Here is a 25,629-nt window from a genome sequence, read left to right as displayed (position 1 = left end):
GATTGTAGTCTCATTTGTGAACTGCAGCAGTGAGTTCCACAGGTAAATTATGTATTATGCAAAAGTTTCCATTTATTAATTGTTTGTTTTTCAAATTCATCAAAAGTCTCTGTTCCATTATTATATGAGGTCAAATAGAAATACTCAATTTATTGCTTTCTACACTATTTATTCCGTGTGGATTTATCATCTCCCCTTCTTATTTGTCTCTCCTAAACTAAACAGTCCTGTTCTTTTCAAGTTCTATACAAAAATCTTCCCAGTCTTATAAAAATTTTCTGGCTGTCTTTATAGAGATGACAAGAAACGAAAACAGTAGTCCAAGTAGGAGTAAGGCATTGATTTTATATAAATGGTGCTACAATATTTTAACATTATTTTCAAACTCATAGCTTTTGTAGCCTAATACCTTGCTGGTTTCTGATTACGCTAAACACCAAGGTTTTCATTGATCAGCAGTTATTTTTCTTTGGTTATTGCAGTTAATGTAAAACTCAGCAAAATGTATGGGCAGTTCATGCCGATATAATTCCTCTTTTCTTCCTCACCAGTGAACTCTCCTTTCTGGGTCTCAGCTGCCAGCACTGGATTTTGCTGGCTGTGACTGAAGTCACATGCTGTTCTCTGTTCTAATAAGAATCTAATTCAATATAGAGCAAGTTACAATCTTCTAGTGTCTTGCAGTAGTTGACTCATAACCTCCCACCCCAGCCATCTCTGATCTTAGATCTCTTTGAAATATCCTGTGTAGGTTCTAGATATTTCATGTTGCAAAGTGACCAGCAGATCTCCCTTTTCTCTACATTTATTTAAACCTCCCAATCAGCATTAAAATACTTGCTTTCCATGGTGGTATTTGGAGGGTTAATGCATCCATAGCTCTCACTTCAGTAGCACTCCTGGGGCATGTCAACTCTGCTACTCACTGCTTTCTAGGAATGAGGGGAGCCCAGTAGGCTAGTGCTCTGTGGGTTAATATCCAGAGCAGCCTTTCTTTCTAGAGGAGCTCTGAAAGGGTTACACGGGAGCCTTGGCTGCTTCTTTGAGCTATTTGGAAAGGACGGGCCTCAGACAGCTTGGCAGGAACCTGGGGCCCTGTTTTTTCCAGCCCAGCCCTTCCTTCTGCACGGAGCTGTCAGGGAATCCCACGAATGTCTGGTTTCTCCCTTTTCCTAAAAACTTTTTTTTTAGCAATATTTTTATCCATCCCTGGCTCTTCCTCACACAGGGACCTCAAGTTTTGTCCACTGCTTAGCCTTGCAGGTAGTGAAATCGGAGTGAAAGCCATACTACCATGCCATAGTTGTTGGAATTAGTTCACTGTTGTGCAACTGAGAAGGGCACTGGGAAGTTTCCCAGAAGAGCGTCCTTTTTGGCATTGAGCTTAGGGCAGGTCCATCTGGCCTAAGAACAGAGGGATTGAACGGGCTCATCTTTGAACTGTGCTATTCCTGTGGGTCACAGTGAGGCACTTGAAATCTTAGTTGCATGTTCTGTATCCTCCCTCCCAGACACACAGCAGAAAGCTGCTTTGTAAAAATGGAAAGCTCCTCTATAAGCCAGGCTTATGAGGGACAAGACAGGTGAGCAACCTTTCCTTCATTTGCATCATGCTCTCTAAGGCTGTCCTGAACCTGAATTCATTGCAAATATTTTGGAGTTTTCCAGGTCTGCCCTATACCTTTTCTCTTCAAGAAAACTGATGGAGTTGCCTAGAGGGAAGGAATAGATGTCTTAGTGTTAGGAAGGAAGTTTGGTTACTGATGAAAACAAAGGTTGTTTACAGCTCTGTTGAAAATATTGGTGTTTTACAGCTGCAAAAGGGAAATTGAGTGAGGATTATCTTGCGATATGAGTAAGCCTGTCAGATGTCAGGAGCAGGGTGCAGCCTGAGATCTATGTGGAAAGGCTTTCTAGAAGGCAGCCCTCATGTGGGGCATTGCCTGGACAGTTCTCTGGAGTCAGCAGCCAGAGGGTCTGGAGTCAAGCTCAGATGAGTTAAGGATTTCAGTGATCAAGTAAGCGTGCCAGAGCAGGAGGTAGCAAAAGGGGTCTCAAGATCTGTTGGCCAAGGGGGTTTCCTCTTTCCCGTTAGGCTCTGCTTTTGGGCTACCTTCTCCTGTACAGTGAAGTTTCCACCCCCCATGCTCATTCACATTTTCCATCCAGCCCGAGGTCTTGTGTTGCTCAGGATGAGCACGGCACTCTGTTTGGTGTTTTATCCTGTGATATAAACAGGAATTCTCTGCCAAGAGCCCACAGAAACCCCTTTCCTATCCCTGGGAGTGTTAGTGAGCCTTTCCTATGAGGATCCTGCTTTGTCACCTAATTTCCCCATTTTTTCAGACTGGGGAGTTTTGCAGCTGACATGGGAGTTTGTGAATTGAATGTTGTTGGCTCCATGACTGCCTGTTATTCTCCAGGGCTTCTCTGGGCTGCAGGTATCAATCAGCAGCTGTTTGTGAGCCATGCAGGGCTTCAGCATTTAACAAAAAACTCTTTTGAAAAAAGGGGAGGGGAAAAAAGGCATTAAAAAGTCAGGAAGTATTTCAGCTTCCCTTTGCATGTGGTGACAGCTTTGTTTGGAGACCCTGTTCACTAGATCATAGGTTTTTGAAATGTGCATATATTGTGTAAACTGAAGAAGATGGGGCAAACAGTACTCCACTCTAGAAAGTAGTCTCTCTTTTTTTTTATTTTTTTATTTTTTAGGAGAATAGTATGAATTATAATAATGGGTAACATTGATAATTAGTAGTACTTAGTCCAACACTGGATACTCTCAGTCAGTGAGTAGTTTGACCAAATGCTCTGGGTAAGAGGACTTGGATAATAGCACAAAAGCATTTCAGTGACTCAGGAAAGCTCATTAGTGGATCGGCCAGTACCAGTGCCAATTACAAAGATTCTAAGTGTACTGTGAAAGGTAGGGTCTGTAACGTCAGGATAAATTAAGGGTTATATGGAATACTGATGTATGCAAAGTCCTGTGCATGGGCAGATATTTCTAGGGATTCATACTCTTAACAATAGTTGAAAGCTGGATATCCTTTAAAAAGAAGCTAGGCAGTGTCAAAAGGTACCTCAGTTTCCAGATGCTGTCTGGTTGCATTCACTGAACTTCTGTTAACATTTCTCATCCAGTTACTGTCCTCAGCAAACCAGGCATGGAGAGGTCAAGGCAACCTGGCTGCTCCAGGTTTGTTGAGAACTGGCCCTGAAACAGTAACCTTTAGTAAAAGGAATTTCAAAGTGAGAGCGCCTTATCAAAGAGACAGTTTATGTTCCAGCTGCTGGTATCCATGATGTTGCATGGCTTCTTTGCTTGAATTTCAGACTGTATCTGGCTCAGTACGGGTCTTCCACTGCCCTGTCTGTCTTTCTGCTGTCTGGCACATGGAACCTGACTCAGGAGTTTGAGTAACTCAAGTGTTACTCTAAAAAGATTGTATCTGGCAGTGCTGCACATGCTATTTAGCAGCTGTCTGTCAAGGATGCTTCGCCTAGGCAAGAATCACCCTTTGGAACAAAAGGGACGTGACTTAAGTGGTCTTAACCTTCTGTATGCATAAAGAATTCTTTATTTGCTTGCTGCTGGAAAAAAACATTTGAAGATAATCTTTTCTATGAAGAGTGTAGCCAAGCTGAGCTGTGAATGTTTTCCATGTTGGAAATTAAATTTTGAAAATCCAGCTCAGAAAACTTTCAGTTTAGTAGACTATCTGAAGAGGAGGAAACATCAAGTTTGAACCATCTGTTTCTTGATGTTGGGAAAAGGGCGCCAATGAGTAAAGAGGTGTCAACTCTGCACTCAGTGTTCTGAAAAAGTGTAGATGCTGAGACCTGAAACTGAATCAGTAAGAACTTGGGCTGTTGCTGCTGGTGACTGAGTAGATACACAAGGAAGTCACATCCACAACAATGAGGTCGCGGAGTTCCTAGAAGCTGTTTTGATTTTCAGATCCACACCTCTTTTCTTCAACTGTACTAGCATTTTCAGGGTTTTTTTCTTCTCAGAGATTTTAGCCATGGAACAGCAGGAATGGAATAATATTCATTATATTATTCAGAAGGTCAGATTAGGTAGCCATGTTGGTTTTTTATGGCATTGATGAATAAGAATCTTTCTAGGGTTTTTGACTTCTAGTACATATAACTAATTCTCAGTTTCAAGTGAGAACTTCATTAAAGACAACATACTGCTTACAGTGTAGTGACTTCTGTTTCCCATGGCTATTTCCCAAAAGATCTGAAACTGCGGTGTTAGAAGAAGTTGGAACTAACTTACTTATTAGAAAGAGTGTTCTGTGCAATGTATTCCTGATCTCAATTCCACTAGCAGATACTTTGGGTACAAGATTAAGATGATTCCTTGACAGTCTTATGATGCTGAAGATTTTGGCTCCTCCATAAATACCTTTTGACAGATGATAATTTGATTGGCAGTTAAAGGCTTTCCAACTTAAACAATCAATACAGCAAAGAGAACACAATCTCATTCATTGTGAAGAAATTATCAGATAAAATAATATACATGGAAGATCTAAACATGGCCTCTTTAAATTCTCAGAGACAACTCTAGAAGTGTTCTCTCTTCAGAGACTTTGCTGCTTTTAAGATGAGGTACACTGATAAACAGATCTCTTTCTAATAAAGAACAATGTATAGTATCTTTTGAGGTATTCTATAAGAGGGTGAGATTTTGGTTCGTTATGGTCTGTAGGTTTCTATTTTCAAAATTTCAAAATCAAGAAAGTTAGAGCTTATCCATTATGAATAATTTCAACAAAAGGCTGCCTGCTGAGATTCTTTGGAACAGCTGGCTTTCATAAAGTTTGTTTTTGAATATTGAGAACGTACTAATCTTTCTTCAAAATGGAAAGCCTTCAAGAAAGAGCTGTGATTTAAATTAGAATATGTTGCATTAAAACTCCCTAGGAACAACAGCTTTTTCTCTGCTATCTATTAATGTTCACAAATCTTTCAATTTTTGATTTTACTTTTTATAAGTACATTTAATAAATTTAACAATTTTAATAACTTAATTGCTAGTAAAATAATTTTGAAAGTCCAGTTTTAATAATTGGGTTGTTTTGGTATATTTCAAGAAATTTCAATCCAATAGTCTAACAGTTTTGAGTCACTTAAATATTTTGTCATTCTGTTCAGGATTCTGTTTTTGCATAAACTGATTTTGATACTGTTTTTGAAAGTCAGAGTAGTCTGCTCACTTGTTTGTGAAATTCCATTTTCCTGCCGCTGATGCTAACCTAAATGATTTAGATATGAAAAGTATCCTCTACTAGCTGTGTAAAGAAAACTAAAGTTATGCAAAGATTTCTAGATCATTAAGAAGCATATGGGACAGAATATGATTCAAGTACTACAGAGGTTTCTTTACTGATATTTTCTGAACAAATAAATTCTGTGTATACATATAATGACCTTTAGGGAATTGCAGAACCTGAATATGTGAAAACAGGTTTCCTTAGGCCTGTGTTATTGAGGAGTATTTCTGCTGAAAGAGAACTGTATTGCTGGGGTTTTTTTTTGTTGTTTGCATGTCTCTGAAATTATCTGAATTCCTGATATCATGTAACTTCATAGACTGTGAATTTTTCCACTTGTTGTTACAAAATCAAAATTAATCGTTGTTTGCATCTTGTTTATCCAAATCTTAATCTGGTGTTAAGAAACCAGTTTTATGGTGCATATTACTAGGCAGCAAAACTAGGTAACACCTTTCCTTATGAATTACTTTTGTCTTTTTCTAATGTCCGTTATTCACCTTTATGCAAGTGAGAGCTTACCTACTGTCTTATACTCTGAATAGTCTCTAGAGAGCCATAAGCCTGGTATATAACACCAAGATTAGCCCCTTAGCAAATGTTACTCTGTTTGGCTCAAGCCATCTGTAGGCCGTGTTTGTACTCCTATTTGTCTTCTCACAGAAAATGAGTCTGCAGTAATGTACCAGTTATGGCCTTTGTGAGAAAAGTCTACTGTATTTAGCACATTTGCTTAAACATCATGAAAGGCATCAGTATAAAGAAGTGGCATATAATGGCGAGATCTTGTTCAGTCACTCGACACCATTGTTATTGTCTTCTTCTGGCATGCCTTGTCTATGCTAGGAGGGATCTCTTGAAAGGACATTATTCTACTAAACAGCTGGGATATTTTAGTCTGTCCTTATAAGGGCTTAGCATCTGCAGCTGCAACTTTGATGTGCTCATGCTTAGCATTACATGCAATCATTTGATGAAATTCCTGAGGTACTGATTCCATGATTCCCATCTGTGTTCCCAAGTCTGGGAGCTTCTGACTAATTAGACAATTTTTCCTGTATGCTGTAGGAAACAATTCCATTTTGGCTGTAGAAAAAGGGATTGGGTTGGATTGGAATATGGGATTGCATAATTTTTTTTTTCCATCTTTAACCACAAATTCCTATGAAAGCTATTGCACTTCCTCTGAAGATACCTGCTCTTGGCATTTGGTTTCCACAGTCATTAGAAATATTCATCCATATACAGTCCAGAAAAACAAGCAAATGAAAGGCCTATCCAAAACCAGTCATTATGGAAGCAAGAAAAAGTTGCATCCCCAAGAGAACAGCACAGTCCTTAGATTCCTGTCATTATCAAACAGTGATGGAAAAAAATGGATATGATAGTATGGACCTGGGTTGACCAACTGGGCTGATACAACTGTGTCACAGATCCTTCTGCCCGCACTAGAGGAGGAAATACCACAAATATGTATGCCTGTTCAAAAGGACCTAAACTTAAACCTTTTTTCTAAGTGCCAGTGCTTACAGTCTCCACCTCCTGGCCTGCAGTTGTATATTGAGGCGGAAATCTCACATAAGAGACTTCAAGCTCTAGGTGATGCAAGTACATGTTGTGCAGCTTGAGCATCTTTTGCAGACAGGGTCTGACAGAGAGGGATCTTTCAACAAATCCTAGACAAGACTGGGAGCTGTCTTTTACAGTGTGCCAGCTCTTTGTACTATAGATGGTACTTATCTGAAGATCCTTTTATGCACCTTCCTCCAATGACAGACTTTGTCTGTCATCAGATTTATCAGTTTCCTGAGGAATGGTATTGTCGACCCAGTTTACTGAGGTAAGCCTGCACCTTTTCTGTAGTTTCTAAGGTGCAATGACAAATTCTGTATTGACTGTGTCTAATTGAGATCCATCCGCTGACCTTCTTGGTCAGCATGCACATTGCTGCCTGTTGAGGAAAGAGGGAGATAACTGAGTGACTGGGGGTTCTCCCACAATTTTCTGCTCCACCTCCTGCTTTGGAAGTGCCTGTAGAACTGCCAAACATGCTGAAGTGGTTAAGTGTACCAGCTCCTAAAGAAGCTGAAGGGGAGGAGTGGTTTTTGCCTGGTGGGTTTTCAAAGGAAGCTGAGACTTTGAAGTTTTGTTTTAGCAGTTGCCAGGTATGTTGCCTCAGCCCTATGCAGCACTTCTGCCCCCAGCCATCATATGTTGCATTCTTCTTTAGAGATGCCAAGATGGAGAGAAGGAAATAAGGGAAAAGTAATTAAACCAAGAGCATAGGCATTAGCAATAGCTCTATTACATTGTACTTTTTAGGTTATAGTGCCTCATGCCACATGTCAATGAAGCACCTTGCACTTGCTTTGGCCTGTTAGAGTAATGAGTTTACTTCACTCCAGTTTCCCTTGCCTTTCTAATTACTGCTTGCCCACCTCTCTTCTGCATTACAGCCTTTCCCAAAATAATTATAATAATTTTAATCGTCTGTGCTGTCATGGACCCAAGGCCTCACATCCGGTCTCTGTCAAAGTGGGAACAGCAAACATTCACTGCTCTAGCTGCTGGAGGTAGTTAGCTGGGTACTTCTCCTTTATTCTCTTAACAATTCTCTGCCACATAGGAGATGTGGCAACGCAGTTTATTTCACTGAATATTGAGCTTCTGTATGTTTCCTCCATGGCTTTTCATATTGAAACATTGGCTTACTGAAAATGCTGTAGGTTGAGCTCTGTTTTCTTCTGCAGATGAAAAGGTAGATAGATCCCAATAGGAGATCGGAATTTATGGAACATTAGGAGTGGAGTGGGGACTGTTTTCTGCATAGCTTAAAACAAAGGAGCAGCAAGAAAGCCAAAATTGTCTTAAACTGGAATACTCTTCTGACAAGGGGGCACACTTTTGTGGTATTAATACTTGGAGGACAAAGTGCCAGAAAATAGGGAGATTCTTGCTGTGCAGTATTTGAAGAACTTGCTTTTTTCAGGTGAGGCTTTATAAAAATAAAAGTCTTTCCATTCTTTCCTTCAGCCCATTATAGTCCAATCCTGGTATGTCATCACCAGTTCCTGGTACCACTGGCAGTAGAGGGGGACAGGTGCATGGGAAGTTTCAGGGAGGAGGTGGGGTAAACCTTTATTCCAGTGTTGGCTTTAGATTTTTCTAAAATATATTCTCTTTCAGTATAAAAAATTGAAAATATGCAACTCAAAATTGAATCTACTGTTCAGTTCTGAAGTTATTTTGGGGGCTGAATCTTAGCTAGTACTGAACTACAATAAATTTGTTTTTTTAAAAAAAGTGTTCATAGGGCAGAATTTTTTTCTGAAAAACAGTTTTCTGCACGTAGGGTGTCTCTGAAGGATTCTTAGAAGGAACACTATGGACTTGGAAAAGTTCTGTCAGATTTAGCTTGAAAAGAGCATTGCTTAGAGTTTGTGCTGCCTTGGTTGAAATAAACACTTCCAGCAAGATATCTTCCATTAGCTCTGAGGAAGGGGTGCGGCCAGTGAGTGAGGGAGAAATAGCGCTTACCTTTTGCAGTGCAAACAGTGTTGTGTGAGCATCATGAAACTTGCATGGATTCTAGAAAAGCTTCCAGCTGTAAAATAACAAGCACCACAACCCTGGGATCACTTTGGTGCCAATGAGCCATGCTCTTCTTAGGATGGCTGAAAGTTTACGCGTATGTCATGGTTTGTGTACTGTCTGTCGGTGGCCTCTGTATCAGTGGCATTTGTTGCTGCAGTGTGCATGATAGGATGGTCTCTATCTAAACAGCATTTAGACAGTTACTGGGTATGTTTGTGTAATACGTAATACCCATGCAGTTATTCTCTCTTTGATTGTGGAGCTGAGAGTACTGCCACCCCCATTATATTTTCTTTAATCACTTTGTTATAGACTTTAGAAAGTGTGTGCTGATGCAGACCTTGCCAGTTCCCCTTCTTACTCTTTTTTTAACCCCTTGTTAAAGGTTCAGGGAGCCACAGCAGGTGAGTGGATCTTTGTACAGGAGGTCAAGATAAAAATTTGCTCCCTTAGTTCCAGCATAACAAAACTGCAAAGGGACCCTGAGGAGAAAAATTGTTTTAATAACAGGTGGGAGATCACTCCCAAATAAATCCACTCTGTATGTTGCCAGGCTTTGTTATCCTATCTAAATCTGTTTGTGGGACCAAGGGAGAGGAAGCTACATTAAAAAATCAAGGTTAGAACATGGGGAAAATGAGAGCACTAGAGATGCCTCTCTGGCCAGTAGGCAAACTCCATCAGGCTTAGGGGACTGTGTAAGTCAATATTCTTTTTAATGGGAAATTCTCTTAGGTTCATTACCTTGAAGCTAGGTTGATAAATTTCAGTTATTTAAGGGAAAAGATCTCTTGAGAACCTTTACTCTGCCCTTGTATCATTGTTTGAGGAATTATCCAAAACCAAGAAACTGTTAACCACAAGCAAGCACACAGCCTTACAGCAAGGAGAATGACCTTGAATTCTTGTTTTATATTTTTCTGTTATTTCACTCTTCTTTAGCAGCTAGATGTTTTACAGCTTTAGCTGTGTTTCTGAATGGTACCAGAGTTGCATCTTGTTAGTGATATACTGTTATTCCATCTCTTTCACCAGAGTGCTTCTCTAATATCACTGTTGCCCAACCTAAATTAGCTTTCAGATGAGACTTTCCACAAGCCTTGATTAGATGAATTTGTACATCTTTGCTCTTGAAGTGCAGAATAGCTTCTGGGCCTTCCCTGTAGGTTTACAGATTGTAGAAGTAGATGTGTTGCTTCTTTTGTGAAGTTCTGTTATCTGGCTATGATTCTTGGCCTCAGACTTTATAGGCATGGTGGCAGGGAACTGTATACTTCAGCATGCTTTGTCCCCATAAACAGACCATCTAAGCTGTCAAATTTATCAAGTCTTCTCCAAAAAACACTCAGCAGAGTGTCTTTTAGATGTGGAGGGTCTCCATGTACTGCGCAACAAGATGATAGGTGTACAAGATGTCAAGCAAAGTTGATTGCTTTCATGAACTTCACTGCAGTTTAGAGACTTGTCATATTCTTTAGAAGTTTTTCTGAGTACTTGATATTTAATATTTAGACAAAAAAACGCACCAAATTAGGAGCATGTAGCATCTCTAGTCCACTGTCATATGGCACAACCAAAAAGTTGCTTGGACCTCAGGTGGAATCCTGGGCAGCACAACCATGGAGGAACCGTTAAAGCCCCTTAAAACCCTGTAGTGTAATGCTATCTTGTCCTGAGTCTTTTGGGAGGCTTGGTGGTGGCAAGGACATTTAGCTCTGCAGGGTATTTCTGCTTTTATAAGGAGCAGAGGGCTTTGAGCACTCTCCCTGATCTCGTGAATCCTAACCCTACCAAAGTCAACAGCCTGATTTTTGTTTGTTTGTTTATTCTTTTCAAGTGCTCTAGATTTCACCAGTTTATCCCAATGGTAACTTTTCACTTGCCTCTTGAGATTTGAATAAGGGCCCTGAGCTGCTCCCTTCATTCCCCATTCTTTTATTCAGTGGGATCTTGCAGTTGCTGCTTCAGCACATATAGCAAGGAGCACAGCATTCTGGGAAAGCCTACACAGGAGGAAACTTAATGGAAAATATTAAGGAGAAAAAAATGTGTTTGATGGACTTTTAATATAAAAAGGGAAAAAAAGAAAAGGGGGAGGGGGAGATTTATTCACTGTAATAGGAACCAAATGTTGGCTGGGACAGCAGCTGCACTCTCGCACTCTCCCTGTGAACTGTGTGAGCGGCTTTTCAAAGGAGGCATTACAGGGTGCGCAGCTAACTTACTGGTCCTGACTTAACCCCTACCTCTCTGGAGAAAGGTAGGGAGTGTGAATTTTCAGGAAGGTGGCAGATCAGTGACTTTTATTACAGGCCCAATGAAAGTATATTCTAAACAGATAGTGATGTCTATTTATTATGCTTTCATCTTCATGTGATACTGCTGCTATCCACCCCTAAAATACAAAATCTGCTTGGATAAAGCACTAATAAGTGTATGGCAGGGAATGGATAGAGCTCACCAGTCTTTTCCAGTTTGATTTTCAGTGGACTTGCCTACATTGATAGGGGCAAAATTAGAAGAAACTCAATACAGGTCACATTTTGTGTTAATCCATTTGATCCATGCCCAGATTTTACAGTGGAACCTACATAGTGAAGAAGACCCTGCCCATCTCTGTAAGGGTGCAATATTGCGCCTAAGTTCCTGGTACTTCAAATTCTGTGGAGTATTTATATTCACCTGAGAGACTCTGCCTGGACTAGGAAAAATGGTCAAATTTAAGGTGGGGCTTAGCTAGCACGTTATCTAAGCCTGACATGACTTACCCTAATCAAAGCAAAACCAGACAGTACAGTGAGGTGGCTTCATTCAGAGTCCATTTGTTCTGTCTGAGCTTCACATCTATTTAATGCATTAAAATTGGCAAGGTAGTGGTCGGGAGGGGGCAGTTCAGACAACTGCATGTCAGATTTAAGTAGGTAATCTTCCCCAAAGCTTTCTTATGAAGAAAGGAATGATAGCAGGCTTCTTTTTAATCTGTATTGATCTTATCATGTGTATGTCTTGCCATTAAAATGTTCTTGCAGGTTCTGCCTGTGTTTGCAGGTGTGGAAGTGTGTGCAGGAAATCAGAGCCCTGAACCATGTCCCATTCAGTATAGCTTACCCCTGTGTTTGCACTAATTGAGGATAGAAGGGCTGTGTGATCTTGTTAATGTGGATCACATGGAGGAGATAATGTTCAGCTGCCTTCACTGCTTTTCCAGTGACCTGTTGAGCGGCAACAGGATGAAGGCATTGAACTTTCCAGCCAGCTGGCTGTTAGTTTTCTTCTTGATTTAGCCTCTGCACAAGTGAATTTCAAAGCTGCCCTGTGTAAGAAGAAGAAAAAACCGATGTAGTTTACCTGCCAAGTATTTCCCAGATCAGAGAGGCTGACAGTATTTTGTACGTGGCATGGAGCCAAGGATGCTACTAGAGGCCCAACAAAAACTGGCTCCACTGAGGAGTAAATATTTCATTTCATTTACAAAGGCTGCCAGGTTTAGTACTCCTGAAAGTAAGAGGTTGATAATGCCAGCTAAGTCCGGGAATAGTTTAGGTAGATTATGGAGCACTGCAGGGGAAACCTTATCTCAACATGCTGGTCCTCTGCTAGGCTGCCTTGATACACCTCATTTCTAGCCTGCTATATCCTCTGCCTGGATATGGAGACCTGGACCTGAAATGCACTTAATTCCTGATCTGCAGCAGTGAGTAGGCACTACATTGCTGTTGTTGTAAGAAAATCACTTTTTGCTCCAAAACCCAGGTATTTGATGGCAGGTAAAGACGCAGGAGTAGCTTACAGAAGCCAGAGAGAAAGAAAGGAATTAAACAGCAGCATATACCAGAAAACAAAAAAAGAAAGAAGCCAATAAATTGGATAGCACATGCAGAATAAAATAAATGAGCAAGGAGGCAATGGGCTCTCCCACATAGCTATTGTACATCCACGTCTGGAATAATGTGTCTGGTTTGGGGCACCCTACTAGCCCCCCATATTCATAAATTGGTGAAAATTCAGAGAAAAACTATGTAATCAAAGGTCCAAAGGGACTGAGTTAAGCGAAAAGATGAAGGGAGTTAAGTGTACCAAGGCTGGCTAGGCGCTCAGAGGACGGAGGTCTAGTGGTAGAGGTTTTGACCCAAAATAAAGGGAAGGTCAGGCAGTTAAAATGGAAGAAAAGATAGGTTTAGCTGGGAATCTCAGGGAAAATTCTGGGCACTGAATGTGTACCTGCCTATGGAGTTGTGCAGCTGGGAATGCATGGACTGCTCCAGCCACTGCAACATGTGCTAATCCTTCACCACAAGGAAATGAGTTGGATGCTTTTGCTCACATCTTTGTTTTTGAATAAAATTCTTATAACAGCATAAAGTCTCTCAGTTGAAAAGGGGAATTGTGAGAATAGCAGAGAGGGACTCCTGACATTTGCTAGTAATTAAGCACATTAAAATGTCCTGGGATGCTTGAATTGTGCCTCTGGTAGCTATTTATTACAGTTTACCTGTGAATGGATCTGGGTCTGGTAGTTGTAGTTAAATACGCAGATCCACTCATCTTCTTTTCCTAAATCAATGTGCCACTCAGTCCCAAGGCTTTTCACATGGGCCTTGTACATCTCCTGCTGTCTGATGGCACAAAGACACTGATTGTTCTCTTACCTGTTGCGTAGGTAGAAGTAGCTTGAGCTACTGGGAAAGTGGGGAGTTGAAGAACTGAGACAAACTGTTACAAGTGGCTTGCAGCTGTGCCTCATCACTAAGAGGGGAAAGTTTGATTGATGGTCTGCTACAGAAACTCTCCTACATCTCTGCAACACCTTCACCGTGGGAGATTGTATTTGCCACTTTGAACTGGATTTGAACCCAAAATGCAGTTCCATGCGTTTGCCATGCCAATGCAGCCTCAACAGACTGCTCATTAACTTTAAAAGCTTTTCCTTGGCTTCTCTTGCAGAGCTTGAAAGCAGATTGCAAGCCAGGTGATGGCATCCTAGTTTTATATAGGCCAGCTGCTTCCTGCCTCTTTACTGTCTTTATGTACCTGCGCTGTTGAGAGTTCTGGACAGCTCCCTGGGCTTCAGAAGATCTCCAAAGTCCCAGGCACAGCTCATTTAGGGATATTAAAAGTGCTTTGTTCTTCCCTGGTTTTTGGAAAGCTACCTTTTTTTTTACCTTTGTAGCGAAGCTGCTGCTGGGGTGGGGCTTGAATGTTGCAGCAGTAAGATTTACAGACCATGCTAAAATACAGGCTCTTGCTGATTAAACTGAACCAAAGTCACTCTTTCTTAGACATTCCTGATAACAGCAGAGGCCAGGAGGAAACCGTTCTCAAAGACTTGTTGCTCAGTTTTTCAATTTTTAATTTATTGCTTTTGAAGCTGAGGGGAGAGAAAGAGGGAGAAAAGACAAAGAAAGGCCTTGAGGCAAGTGGCACTGTGAGAGGCCCGACAGTTCTGCACCCCAGCCAGGCCCCCAGTGTCCTGGGTTGCATCCCACTATGTTTATCATTTCTTCATAGCCAGCCCAAATCTAGGGCCTATTGTTAGGGATGGAAGAAGCGTGTAGTGTGCCAAAGAAAATGTTCTGTGTTTTTCTGGGTGGCTGAACACAAGTCAGCAGGATGCTGGGAGCTGCCACACTAGACAGAATCATTAGTTGCAATGCCAGCTACTTTCTAGCATCTGGTGCCCATGAAGGCTTTATTCTGAAAGCTTCCTGGACTTGTCATATCACCTGAATGCCCTGTGGGCCTGAGATTGTCTTGCATTCCACAGCAAGGTGGGATCACTGATTTCCAAATCCTTGGGCTCCCTTGTTGCCAGCAACGGCCCTTGTTCCTCTTTAACTCTAGCTTTTACAGTAAAGGTTCTAAAATGTTTTCATTGTCAGCTTGTTTCCGCAGCTGAAAGGATAATTTTTTTTCAGTTTGCTGGACCTCCAGCCATACTGTCTCCCACTGTGATCCTATCAGTTCCGACAAACTAAGCAGGGTTAAACACAGAGGAATATTTTTCAAGAATGCTTAAGCTTCATTTTCTTAAGTAATTTGAACCTAGTTTCTGTTGCCTTTCAGTGGGCTGTAGGCACTTTTCAAATGTTTCATAAGTTCACACATGGTAAGTGATATATGGGGAACACCAGCATACTTCGTGAATTGCTATTGTTGCGTGGAACACAGGAGTCAGTATCAAACAAGTGCCCAGTTGTGCCATTGGAAGAAGGCTTCAGTCAAAGTATAAATGAAAACCCTATACCTAACATTTATGGTATTTAAAAATTGTTAATTGCTTTTTGAGAGCATTGGATGTTTTAGACCCAATTTAAATCTAAATTCTGTATTGAAAAATTATGTCCTGAATTATATCCTGAATCTCTTCTATTCCTGTATTATACTCCTCCCTGATTATTTCCCTGTAGTTTCAGTTGGGTAAAGATTTTTCTTTGCCCTGTCGTCTCCTGTTGTCTTTTGTCGTCCTCTATGACTTATCCCAGAGATGGCTGTGTTGTAGAAGACCCTGCTTTGTCTGATGCTTTGGATGAGTTACTTTGGAATGGTGGGTACTAGGAGAGGTGCAGGCTTACCAGTGTCATTCTTTCAGCAGGGACTTGCTGTGCATCAGGTGGTTCTTAGTAACTACAAGTTTCTGAGAGGATGGCAGTCAGTCATTCTCTACAGTTTCAATCTTGGGTATTCCCTTTGAATCTGTTTGCAGTGAGCACAGAAGACCAGCTCTCTCCTTTCTCGTAAGAGCTCATCACCACATCTTTTACATACAGAGGCTGGATTGCATACAACCTTTTATTCTGTAGTCAATGAACAGACCTCTAATATTAGTTACTAGCACACGTGTAGATAGTTGACTGCATATGGGTTGCTTACATCGGAAGAGAGCTAATGAATTGGATAGGAGGTTCTCTTAGAGAGCCAAAGCATGAAAGGGAATTCAGAAGCAGAGAACATGAAGATTGGTGTGTGGTGTTGTAGCACTTTTAGGCTGGGTTGGGATCATAATAGCATGGAGGTCTGCTGGAATTGCTCTTGGAGGCAAACCTGTACCTTCTGTGATGAAAAAAAAAAAAACAAAAAACAAACAAACCTTGCAGCAGAGAGCTTTTAGGCTGTCAGTGAAGAGGAAGGGGGAATTCTGGCCCAGGCTTTATGAAAATTACAGTTCAAAGAAAGGAACACAGTGGGTTTCCTGCCAGAAGTACTGAGTAGCCCTAAGAGCTGCTGGAAGGATGGAATCTTGCTTACAAAGGATGGACCTTAATGCCAAGGCTGAGATTTCCTGCACATACTGAAGGCCTGAATCCTGGCCAGGTCTCTAAACTAAGCAACCCATAAATAATCCTGAACAACCCTGAGCTGTGAGAAGATTGCTCACAACTAGCCTGGCTGACAGAATGAAACCCTGTCTCTTCTGGTGGCACTGGCAGGAATTTGTTCCGTGTGTGTGTGTGCATGCGTGCCTGTGCATCCATGCCTGTATCTATGGTCTGTCCATGTGAGCAAATGAATGTACAGGCAATCAGTAGTGTTCAAGTAATGAACGCTTTGAAAAGAAGGAGGTCTGTGAGTAATTATTCTGATGAAGACTCATTTCCATTGGGGATATAGGGCGTTTCTGGTAATTTTTGACTTTGTCTAAAAAGGTGACAAAGCTTTTCCCAGAGTTTATATAGTCTTTCTACCACATGAGCTCTATAGCATCTATTAAGCATCTATTATCCCCTTACAGCCTTTTTCCAGCCTTCATTACTGTGCTGACCTTATTGTAGAATTCCTTAAGCAGAAAAGCTAGCTTCAGGAAGACCCCAAATGTGCTGTCATGCTTTGATAGACCAGCTAGCAGGCAAAGGCTGAGAATAGGAGCTGCACCATGAAATATCCCTGTGAGCATGGCAATTATACTGGTAGCTGGAGCATGTAGCTGGCAGCAATATATTGAGTCTCAGACTCTAAGTGCAGTTCTTTTGTACCCGAGGAAGCTTTGCCTTAGATGTAACATCAGCTACTTGGCAGTATGCTACATGGTGACTGCAAAGTTGTGGATGAAACATCTCTCTATGAAAGTGATCTTATGGCTTGCAAATAAGCAAGCTTTCTGTTGTCAAATGTTTAATGCTTATATTACAAGAAGTTGAATTTATGTACAGTGAAATTATATTGATTTCCATCTGTGTGGAAGCAGAACCCATGAAAGCTAACAGAAGCATATTCAATCCTGAAGGATTTTGCAGGCCCCAAGAGTAAAATCTACTCAGGCAAGCAACAGTGTTTTAAATGCGGTAACTAGAAAAAAAGGTGCTGTTATGCTGCTGCCTCACATGCAGAGAAGGAGCATGAGCACTGGAACTGCAGGAAGCTGCATACAAGACTGTCTACACTGGAAGAAAATGTTAGCCAAAGGTTTTTTTTTTTTTTTTTTTTTTTTTTTTGATTTAGTCCTTCCTAAAGATTTGATGACAACATTTCCAGAGTGTTTTTCTGGATAGTTTAAACCAGATTTAATTGGGTGATTTTCTATCCTAAAAATCTTATTTTAGGCTAGAGATTATACATTGGTTAAATCAGAAAAAGCGGGTTAAAGCAGATTAGAAATCAAAGGCAAGCATTTGAGAGCCTATTGAAGTCGACAAATGCTGGATCAAGGCAGCAATCCCAATGCATTTTTAAAAAACTTGGACCATTAGTCTCCAATTTTTGTATTTCTATAGTAGTAAATCCTGTGCTGGATATCTCAAAGCAAAAGAAATGAGGATCAAGGAAATGATCCTAAAGTTTTGCCATTCAGATGGTGGCCCTCACCCTGCTGCAGGCTGTAGTCACTGTGTCATCTCCATGGCACACAGCCAGTTTGGCTATAAGCAGGACCAACTTCAGTGTAGTTTTCATTTGCATCAGTTTCATCTCCTCCATTTCATCTTGACTTTCATGTTTTAGAGTGGATCACTCGGGCTTCCCAAGCATTCTTTTGGATCAAAGGATAGAATTTATGCATTGCAGGTTCAGAGTTGGAACAAGTGTTAGTTTCTAGAATTAATCTCGCAACTTGACTGAATTCTCTAGCTTCTGCCTCAGACCTGAGACAGATTTAGTTTCAGGTCCCTGATGCATAAGCAGTACTGGTTGTATTAGATCAGACCAGGGGTCTGTCTGGTTCAATGTCCTGCTCAGACAGTAGCCAATAGAAGATGCTGAGGGAAGAGTACTAGATGATGTTATGGGATAATGATACTTCCCCAGTACTCTCTAGTTCTCAGCAATCTGCAGCTCAGTGATGTTCTGGCCAAAAGGTAATATCTTTGTATGTGAATAGTGTTAGTGGCTTTTGCTTCCATGAGTTTGTCTAATCATTTTTGAACCCCTGTAAATTTTTGGCATCCTTAGTTTCCTGTGGTAATAAGGCATCCATAGCTTAATTATGTGTTAGGAGAAAAAGTACCTCCTTTTGTTTGCTTTAACCTGCCCACCTGATGATTTCATCTGGTTTTGCCTACCTCCTTGTATCTTGAACAACAGTGACTAATTGTTCCCTCTTCTCCCTTTCCCTGAAGTTCATGATTTTATAGATATTTTTCATACTTCCTTTCAGTTGTGTCTTTTCCAAGCTGAAGAGTCCTTATTAATTTAGTCATTCCTCAGTATATAAGCTGTTCCATACCTTTGATCATCTGTGCAGCATTTTACTTTTTCCAGTCTTACTGTACACTTTGTGAGATGCAAGGGGGCACATGGAATAGAACTATGCTCAGTATGCAAGAGATGGATGTGATTTGAATTTATACGGTAGCATAATAGTGTTCTCAGTTTCGTTCCATATTCCTTTCCTAATAATTCCTAACACTTGCTTTGCTTTTTGATTGTATTGTGCTGATGTTTTCATAAAAAAATCTATTACAGTTATAGCTATAAGCTCTCTTTCCCGAAAGGAAATAACTAGTTCAAAGCCTGTTGCTGTGTAAAACCAGGATCGCGTTTCTCTGCGTACATGAATTTGTAGTTGTTAAATAGAATGTCATCTGCCAATTTAATGTCTAATCATTCAGTACTGTGAGGGGTTTTTTTGCATTTCTTCACAGTGACTTTCATTTTTACTATTCTCCATAGCTGAGTATGAGCAACAAACTTGAATGAAATTCATTCTCTTTTTCCAGATCACTTATAAATAGTTTAAACAGCAGAGACTATAGCACAGATCTCTGTGAGACCGCGTTGGTGATCTCCTTCCATTGTGAAAACTGTCAATTTATTCTATTTCCCATCTTTTAACTAGGTATTAACTCTACGAGAAAGTATTCCCTTTATCCTATGCAGACTTAGTTTCTTAAAGAACATTTTGAGTGACCTTATCAAATCTTTCTCAACTGAGAAATTGCTGGTGTAAAAACATTATTCCGTGGAAAATGGGCAGGTAAAATGTTGTTTAGTTCAAAATGAAGGTATTGAAGATAATGGTCCATTAGTGGTATTGATGAGGAATTAGTCAGGCTGTCTACTGAGCAATAAGGTGACACTAACAGAGCTCCTGAATGCTCCTCTTCAGCTTCGTATCTGCTGCAGTTGATGTTTGTGCTGGTCTGCAGTGACCCCCAGCTATCTCCAAAAGTGTGCATCACAGTCCAGCACAGTCCTTTATGCTTTTCAGCTGTCAGCATGACCTGGCTTTACTAGGAGGATTACAGAGGCTGCAGCTGCTTCACACATTGTCAAAGAAGTCTAGGGAGCTTTAACATCTGGATGGATGATGGAATCAGTATCTGTGCAATGGAAGGGGCATTTATTACCCTTGGGATGGGGGTAGGGTCCAGATGACAGCAACCTAATGATAACCCATGTGGTGAGCTGGCGAGACTGGAGAGGAGACAGATGGGGATCATTTTGAAGATTCCTTGTGCCTTGTTAGGTCCTTCTTTTAAGTTATGCTTTTTGTGGCATTTTGTGCCCAGTAGGGGACAGTGCTGGGAGGCCAACAACACAGACACATCCTTGTGGTACCCTTGCAGAGCTGAGCAATTGCAGGCAGAACCACAATAGTAGAGAGCCTTGACCCCACTACTGTGGGGAAGGTTAAAAGAATACACACATCATGAATGTAACCACTGTGGAGGTTCCCCTGTGCTCCTTTTGTTTGAGGATGGAGACAGAAAGAAAAAGGAGGAAATACCTGAGATTCTTGATTAGAGTCAAGAGGAAAAAGAGCATCTAAGGGAGTTTTAGAAAGGAGGAGAAAAATTGTAGGCATTTTAAGAGGGGAAACTGAGGAACTCTGAAAAACGGAGGAGATGTATAAATTGTATGTATATTTAAGCTTTGCAATAGCATTTACAGCCACTGAATGATGTTAGAGAACAGTCATGTTATAAAGCAGTAAGAAGAGATAGTCCCTGCTCCCAAAGGAGGGCAGAAAGGGAACAGCAGGTTCAGAAGAGGGAAGCAGTTCTCCCAAGGTTAACCGCAGAGCCAGATTCAGACCTATATAACTTGGGTTTCCAGGCCTGAGTACCGCCTGCAGCATTACAGTTTTCCAGGCACTGGTGAAAGGGGAAGAATTGAAACAGTGAAAATCTTGGTGAGGTAGCAAGAGGTAGTAGAGAGCAAGAGTCATTTATCCAGCTTTGCACGGGGGTACAGTGGAAGCATAGGACTGAGGAAGCATGGGTGGCATCACTTGCACAGAGAAGTCTAGAAATGACTACCTACAGCTGATGCCCCATAGGCAATAAAGTGGTAGTGGTGCTCCAAGCAGGAGGAGTCCCCAAGGCGGAGGTGTTAGTAATTGAAATCCTTTTCTGATGGGCTGTTTTATTCCTCTGTTGCTGAGAACCTGAGGAGAGGAATGCTTTGGTGTTTAGAGTGCTTGTCCTCAATTTTGTTTGAAAGGGACGCACTCGGCCATCGCTGGGGAGAATACATAGGGCTGGCAGAGTTGTTCTGGTCTTGTTTCAAGCATCCTTTAGAACATTTTAAGGGTTGCTCTGATAGTGAAGATTACAGGGGAGGCAGTAACACGCTGAGGGGAAGCCATGATGCATTGAAAGAATCCAGGATGTAAGTTGTGGTAGGATCATGAAATGAGGAGACTAGGGTAAGTCCCTTGCCAAAAAACATGACCTACACTCTGCACCATGGCATAAAACAGAAGCACCAAGTGTCTTTTACATGCCAGGAACTTGTAACATGCACAGGAAATACAAGGGAAGTCTGCACAAGGAACCCAAAGGAAATGTTTGGAAAGAGTGGCTGAGAGAATCATGACAGAGCTCAGAAAGGACTTGGGAAGCTCAGGCACTAAGGCTTGAAGTTTTTATTAGCCAGAGTGTCAGGATTCAGTGGGCCATATGGCATCCTGTCTTGTGAGCACAGGGTATGTGGGTTGCTGGGCCATTGTAGCCTCATCAGGCCACCTCGTGGCCTTGTCAGTCTGCCACCTGCTCTCTGCAAAGCCCCTAGGCCCTGTGTAGACGTGTGCTGTAGCTGCCTTCCGGCCCAGGCTTACAAACTTCAAAGCAAGCCAGTGAGCTCCTGTTGGCGCTCATCACATTGCAGGCCACAGCTGAACTACCACCATATAAGCCTGTGTTGTAAGAACTTCTGCCTCTTTGCAGGAGGGTTTTGCTAGTCTGAGACAGGCTTGCATTACTCAGATGACGAAAGAAATGAACCCACGTTCAGGCCCCTCAGGTCTTTTGAACTGTAACTGTGTGGAGCCAATATTTGCCCTAATTGTAACCTTACCCTACCAGTCCTTTGTCCCCTCTGTGGGTGTTACACTACATGTCTGTCTTTTATTCCACCCTCACTGCAGCACATGTATGCTTGGTATAAGCCTTATGTTAGTGTATTAACAAAATTTGTATGAATCCAGACAAATATCTGTCTCCCCAATGATGGGAATCTTTAGCTCTTCTTCTGTTGCAACTCTGCTTCTCTTCAGAGTTAATCAGCCATGGATATGCACCAGTCTTGAGTTTTTCCTCTCTTTTCTCTTCCTTTATTCTTCCTCAAGTATGATGTTATGGCTGGTAATACAGCCCTGGCCTGGAGTTCAAGAAGCTCTTTAGCAAGGCTGCAGGTGGCACATGGCACCTGTGGCAGGTATTGTGTTTGCCAGAGGTCACTTAATACAAATTCCTACCTGGCTAGGTAGTAAGGGATCTTTAGGAAGCAGCAGTGCCCTGTAAGCAAGAGTCCGTATGTGCAGAATGATGAAGATGTGATGGCTCTTCTTTTTTCAGGGCTCCGGAGAGCAATCGTTTTTCCTGGGAAGGGGAGTTGGAGACCAGTGTTTACAACAGGATGACAGGGAGTCAGCTGGCACATCCCAGCTATCAGTTCCATTTTGCTGTGCAGCAACTCCAGCAGCAGAAACTTCAGTCTCGACAGCTGTTGGAGCAAAGTCAAGTTCGGCACCAGGTAACTAAGAAAAATGCTGTCCGGGGAGGTAACAGTGCTGAGTCTTAGATGTACAGGACCAACTCAGAGCTAGCTATGTGTGGCACAGCTTTTGTGGAGGAAGTAGTTCTTCCAGTGGATTATGACAACGGAACTAATGTTACATGAAGTGATTTTGATAATGTTTTGATTCTGTGGTTCCCATTGGCCTCTTTCACTGTGTCAGCATCCTCCTCTATTTGCCTACTGGCATGCTGCTGCTTGCTTTATTGCACCAATTTGGGGCTGATACTGGTGCATCCCTTTATAGTGACTCAGACATCCTTATGACTGTCTATAGTCTTCCCTGTTCTGTGTCAGTTAATCCTATCACTGGATGGCATGCTCCTGCTTTTACTTGAGTTTATCTCAGGTAATGCATCAAGTTGGGTCGTCATTGCATTTCAGTGTTTCCAAACATGGGGTCTTGAAACTGTGTTGGCAGCTGTCTGTGTCCTCTGTGGCAAAGAGACACCATCAGGGCTTCATCTTGACCAAATTGTCCTCCTGGATGTCTTCAAGGGCAGTCATCAAAATGGCAGTACTTAAATCAAAAATGATTTAGGAGAATCTTAATCTTTCTTTTGAAGGAATATGTTAATTTATATTAAGAACCTTAAGTGTTCAGGAGACGTGGCCATTGACCCTGATCCCAGGTGCAAGCTTTCCCTGCAACCTTGAAAATCTTCTCAAGGCCTCTTACACATTTTGTTATTGTTACATTTAAGATCTTTCACTGCTATGCACTGAGCTATCTGACAGATGTATGACTCCCTGTTACAATTGCAAGGAGATAAGATGGTCTGAATGTCCAAGAGCTAGAGGAAATATGAGAATGGGTTTGTGTTCTTGATGTCCTGGATGATTCCTAGATGCCAAGGGTGAACCACTGTGTCTGGAACAGCATTTACACCTTGCCTGGGGAATCTTCCAAAGTCAGAATTAGCTCATTGATGCAGTCATTACCCTTCTTTCTTATTATGGAGAGGAGAGTGTGTTTTTTCTTCTGAGTGATGGCCCAAAGGCTTCCCTGCTAAAGGGAAGTCTTCAGGTGAATAAATCTCTGCTCAAAAGAGACTGATCTGCATTATGAGGGACTTATTTGTTGGGCAGTTTGGCAGGGCTGGACTCCAACAAAACTAAGAGCAGAACTAACAAGTAGAGGTCTGAACACCCACTCTCCCTCCTATGAAGCAGATGAGTCACTAGTCAGGGTCCATGAGAATGGCTTATAGTCAAATTGCCCCCATCCTTTTCTAAAAGAGTCTTGAGGGAGAGGCACTTCCACCTTTGCTCCTCACACTCCTTCTCCCAAAGCCCTCACTCAGCCATGTGGTTTCCTTCCCCAAATTCCCCCATCTCCAGTGTGTTTGCTGCCCATCTTTGCAGGAGCAGGAGGTCTTCCTTTCATCTCCATCCTAGGGTCTCTGGGTGGGCAGTAGAGGCTGCTTATGAGCTTGGGAGAGGGCTGCGAGCTAGACTGTGCCTGTGAGGAGGCTGGAGCTGGCCATGGAGCCTGGCTGAGCCCTCTTCTAATTGCTGACATTGAGCTGATGTTTTTCTTGGCCTGGGGCAGAGCAGTTACTCAGGAGTTTCTGTTAAAGTGATTCTTTGTTAAAACTCCACTCACCCCCACAACATCCCCCTTTCCACTCTCCCTCCCCTTCTCCCTCTGAGCCAAGCAGGTCAAAATTACAGTATAGAGGCCACTGTCATGCTGCAGGGCTCAGGCTGCTCTGAAGTTGCCATTAATTAAGAAAGGTTTGCTGAACATGAATGCTGTCAAACTTTCTGTAGTGAAAACCACATCTTAATAAAATCATTGTCTCTTGGACATTTCCTCTCCCACTAGACTTTGGAGCCAACCAGACCTCCCCTTCTAGTCACAATTGCAGTGATCCTCTGTTGGCCCTTGCTGTCATTGCATTACGCTTATCTTCACCCATCTATCCCCAGTTCCCTCTCTAGCTTGCTGTCACTGATTGCTTCCTTTTGCTAGTGAGCCTTTCAGACTTCAGCCCCTTGACTTGCCTTCACAGGAACTGCCTTCTCCTTGCTGCTGCTTGCATGCGGTCTGTTCTGTATCTCCTTCCGACTCTTTTGGTTCCATGCCACCTTTTCCTGCTGGCTGTCATTGGTCCTCTTTTCCCTCTCCTTCCTCCCCCACTATCAATTTAGCTTCTCCTGGCCTGCAGGGCGTTACCACATTTCCTGGGTAGTGTCTCCTAAGACACCTATCTCCCATTGCCCAGCCTCTCCCTTCTGTTCCTTTGCTTGTATTGAGATCTGCTCCCTCCTTTGTTGCCTTGTCTGATATATTCAAGTCTCTCATCCCCATCCCATCTTCTGTTTTCCTAGCTCATCTCTATTTCTGTTATAGAGCATCCTTGTGCCAGTGGCATTGACCACTCATTTTGTAAAATCTTGTCAGAAAAGTATTGAAAGTATTTCTAGTTTCCTTCATCAGATTAGCAGCTGGAAATAAAGGAAGAGCTTGGAGAAGGTGTCTCTCATTCTGTGCTGTGCAGAGCTTGAGAACCTCAAATTCAGTGCTTCTCTGTGCATCTCCTTTGTTGTCTTCCTTTTCTCATACTTTCCTTTCCCTTTCTCATCTCCTATAGATTGCCAACTGTGAAGATCTTTTCTGATACAGCATCATGTTTTTTCCTGCTCTCTTTTCACCAGCGGCTTGGCATGGATGCTGGAAATGGGGAAAGCATACTAGTGTTCTGGAAGTAAGATGCATGGAACTGGGAGTGTTCAGAGTTTAGCCTCAATTGGGTCTTTTATAGGAAGCCCTCATCATAGTGAAAAGGATTACATTTTGCACAGACATAGCACTAACAGACTGGTCAGGACACAGTCAACAGTTGTTACTCTGATCTAAGAAAGTGTATTGCATAAGGCCAAAAAAACTTCTCCATCTGTCTGGAAATTGCCTCTGTTTCTGCTAATAATTAAAGCTCTGCAAAGGGAGGGAGGTCTAGGAGGACAGTTTGGAGATTCTATACTACCATCACAGCCTGTCTATGGAGGGAAGCAAGGGCTTGACCTCGGTGTGGGCTCTGTGGGCTTGAATTCACCCTTTTTAGTGGATCCTGGATTTTTCCCAAATGATCTTAACCAGAATTAAAAGGCTGCTTGGCCAGAGAACTGCTCTGGAGCTTGGGAGGCCATGGTTTTGGTCTTGGCTGCTGTCAGACAGTTACTGGATGATTGTCAGAAAATGACCTCCCCGCTGTGTGGTCAGTTTGTCTAATTAACACTGACCCACTGTATGAAACGTTTTGTAATTGTGAAAGCTTACTTCCATCAACCGAAG

At 42.0% G+C, this 25,629-nt stretch overlaps 1 protein-coding gene across 12 annotated transcripts in view; it reads left to right on the top strand.

Moving 5' to 3' along the window:
* The window catches only part of TTLL5 (tubulin tyrosine ligase like 5), a 134,789-nt gene that overhangs the window by 84,998 nt on the left and 24,162 nt on the right, over positions 1-25,629 (top strand). For all 12 annotated transcript variants that reach the window (XM_064512291.1, XM_064512285.1, XM_064512289.1 and 9 more), the window contains one exon: positions 22,112-22,289. In XM_064512291.1, coding sequence (XP_064368361.1) covers positions 22,112-22,289 — 178 coding nt within the window. The remainder of the gene's footprint in view (positions 1-22,111; positions 22,290-25,629) is intronic.

This window comes from Dromaius novaehollandiae, chromosome 5 (assembly GCF_036370855.1).
Source record: "Dromaius novaehollandiae isolate bDroNov1 chromosome 5, bDroNov1.hap1, whole genome shotgun sequence".
In the NCBI taxonomy this organism is placed as follows: Eukaryota; Metazoa; Chordata; class Aves; order Casuariiformes; family Dromaiidae; genus Dromaius; species Dromaius novaehollandiae.
This window is presented reverse-complemented; position numbering and strand designations above follow the sequence as displayed.